At 46.3% G+C, this 2,741-nt stretch overlaps 1 protein-coding gene across 2 annotated transcripts in view; it reads right to left on the reverse strand.

Moving 5' to 3' along the window:
- Positions 1 to 2,200, reverse strand: part of Vps13d (vacuolar protein sorting 13 homolog D) — a 219,532-nt gene extending 217,332 nt beyond the window's left edge. For both annotated transcript variants that reach the window (XM_028786006.1, XM_028786007.1), the window contains exon 1: positions 2,104 to 2,200. In XM_028786006.1, the coding sequence (XP_028641839.1) occupies positions 2,104 to 2,200 (97 nt within the window). The remainder of the gene's footprint in view (positions 1 to 2,103) is intronic.
- Between the last annotated feature and the right edge of the window lie 541 nt (positions 2,201 to 2,741).

Below are 2,741 nucleotides of genomic sequence, written 5' to 3' on the forward strand. Positions count from 1 at the left end.
GAGGGAGAGAGGGAGAGAGAGAGAGAGGGAGAGAGGGAGAGAGAGAGAGAGGGAGAGAGGGAGAGAGGGGAGGGGGGGTCTATCTAGTCCTGGCAACTCACTATGTAAGAGCAGGCTGGTCTCAAACTCAGACATCTTCTGCCTACCTCTGCCTCCAGAGTGCTGGGACTAAAAAGCACACCTCACTATGTCCAGCTGCATTCCATAGATTTAAAAGCCAGAGAGAGCCGGGCAGTGGTGGCACACGCCTTTAATCCCAGGACTTGGGAGGCAGAGGCAGGCGGATTTCTGAGTTCGAGGCCAGCCTGGTCTACAGAGTGAGTTCCAGGACAGCCAGAGCTACATAGAGAAACCCTGTCTTGAAAAAACAAAAGAACAAACAAAACAAAAACAACAACAACAATAATAATAGCCAGAGAGAATAATAGTCCTTAAAGAGTATGTTAGAAAAGTTACACCTAAACACCACAATGATGCATACAGTTGTTATAAGATATATTCAAACCTCTGTGTGTGGTATGCCTGCAATCCCAGCACTTGGGAGGCAGATACAGGAGGATCACCACCTGTTTGAAGCTGGCAGAGGCTTCATGGCAAGTGTCAGGTTCAGCCAGGACTACAGAGTGAGTGAAAAACAGCAGGCCAGGCCAAGCAGATGACTCAGTGAGTAGAGGTGCTTCCTGCCCAACCTAAATACGATCCTTGGAACACACACAGTGGAGAGAGAAGCAACTCCCAGAGGTTGGCCTCTAACTGCCCCATACATACCAAGGCATGTACAAATGTATAAAATAAATAAATGTACAAAATAAATAAATGCAACTTTAATCTTATTCTTTAAGTCAGGGTTCCACTGTGCTGATGAGGCTGGCCTTGAACTCACAGAGACCCACCTGCCTCTGTTTCTCAAGTGGTGGGATTAAAAGGATGTGACACCACACCTGGCACTTTAATTTAATTAAAAAAAAAAGGTACCTTCTGTCTCGGAGTGCTGAAACTAGAAAGCCGACATTAGTACGTCGAGATCTACATCACACGTCCTTAAGCTCCATCTCATTAGTGAACAACATGGCACCACCTAACTCTGCTCTGAGTGAGGGAGCCTGCAGTGCTCTCCACGCAGTCTCAAGGTACCCGGGCACATCAACAAGTCTCAGAGCGAGAACTTGACACTACTGCAAACTCTTCACTTTTGCTTCCCACTGGCTTCCTTCAAAGAACAGAGGGAAAGTGGGAGAGGAAAGAATCCATTTCTGTCTCTAAAGAAAGGAAGGAGAGGGCAGAGGACAACCAAACCACACTAGCTCCCACAGCCACCTCCCTCAATCCCGACGAGCCTGAGGATGGGAAACGCCTGGAACACAATGCGTCCAAGACAAGGAAGTTCTGGTCCTACTCTCAGAGTGTGGAAACCCACAAGCTGTCATTCCCTCCAGCCTGGTCCTAGGCAAACCCTGTTCCCAGGACACCGCACTTCCTTCCTCTCCACCAGCTTTGACTTTGCTTACTGGCAGCCAAATCTTCTTAAGGAAGGGTCTAACTTTGTATCCCTGGCTGGCTCAGAACTCAATATGAAGAACAGGCTTACCTGGAAATCTAAGAAGACCAGGCTAGCCTGGAACTCATAGAAATCCACCTGCCTATGTCTCTCACGTACTGGGATTAAAGGTGTATAGCACACCTAGCTCTATCTTCCTTTTCTATATATATTAAACCAGTGGTTCTCAACCATCATAATGTTGCAACCCTTTAAAACAGATTCTCATGTCCTCAACCACAAAATTATTTTGTTGCTACTTCATAACTCACATAAACCCACAGGTAAATTAGGGCAGGGGAGGGGACTCAGTGGGTTAGGGCAGGGGCAGGAAGGCCGCTAGCATGAGTCTGACACCACCCTCCCCAACCCACATGGTAGAAGGAAAGAATCAACTTACACACGTTGTCCTCTGACCTCCACATGGGCACCGTGGCATATGCAATACCTTCCCACACAGACAGACAGACATTCATACATACATGATATATGTAAAATTTTAATTAATTAGGTTTTTTTAAAGAAGGAAACACCATATTGTACTGAAGACAAATGAGTGTGCTTACCTTTGAGAAGTGCAACCGATAGCTGGTCAGTGTTCAGATTATTGACATATTTCCCCAAGTAGGTATTGAGAACCCAGGCCACGAGACCTTCCAACATGACTATTTCCTCAGAAAAAGGTGCTTAGAAATCATGGATCAGTCTTTTATTTCTCTCTCTCATGGTCACTGAATCTATAAAAGAAATCAATAAAAGGAGGTTAGCAAGCACAGCTCAGTGTGGTGCAGCGGGCACCCCCTGAATGCTGGCGCTTGGGAAGCAGAGGCAGGCAGACTTCTGGGAGTTCCAGACCTGCCTGGTCCAGAGTTCCAGGACAGCCAGGGATAAATAATGAGTTCCTGCCTCAAAACAACAACAAAACAGAACCCAGATGTATTTCTGTGTTGACTCCCTGTTCTGCCTGCCTCGAGCTGGATTCAGGAAGACTGACACCATACTGATCTTCAGCTACAGGGACAGTCACTTTGAAACTCTGAAAATCACCTGCAATTTGAAGCTAAGCCTTTTAAGTTAGCTGTTCTCTGAAATCTTTCCTTTGGGAACTAGACTTGGGACCAGACTCCCCTCATCAGAGCTTCATCACTCACAGGGGAAACCTAGCAACATCTGAAATGTTTCTTTTTCTATTTTATGTATGTGT

This window comes from Grammomys surdaster, unplaced genomic scaffold (assembly GCF_004785775.1).
Source record: "Grammomys surdaster isolate TR1022 unplaced genomic scaffold, NIH_TR_1.0 125408, whole genome shotgun sequence".
In the NCBI taxonomy this organism is placed as follows: domain Eukaryota; kingdom Metazoa; phylum Chordata; class Mammalia; order Rodentia; family Muridae; genus Grammomys; species Grammomys surdaster.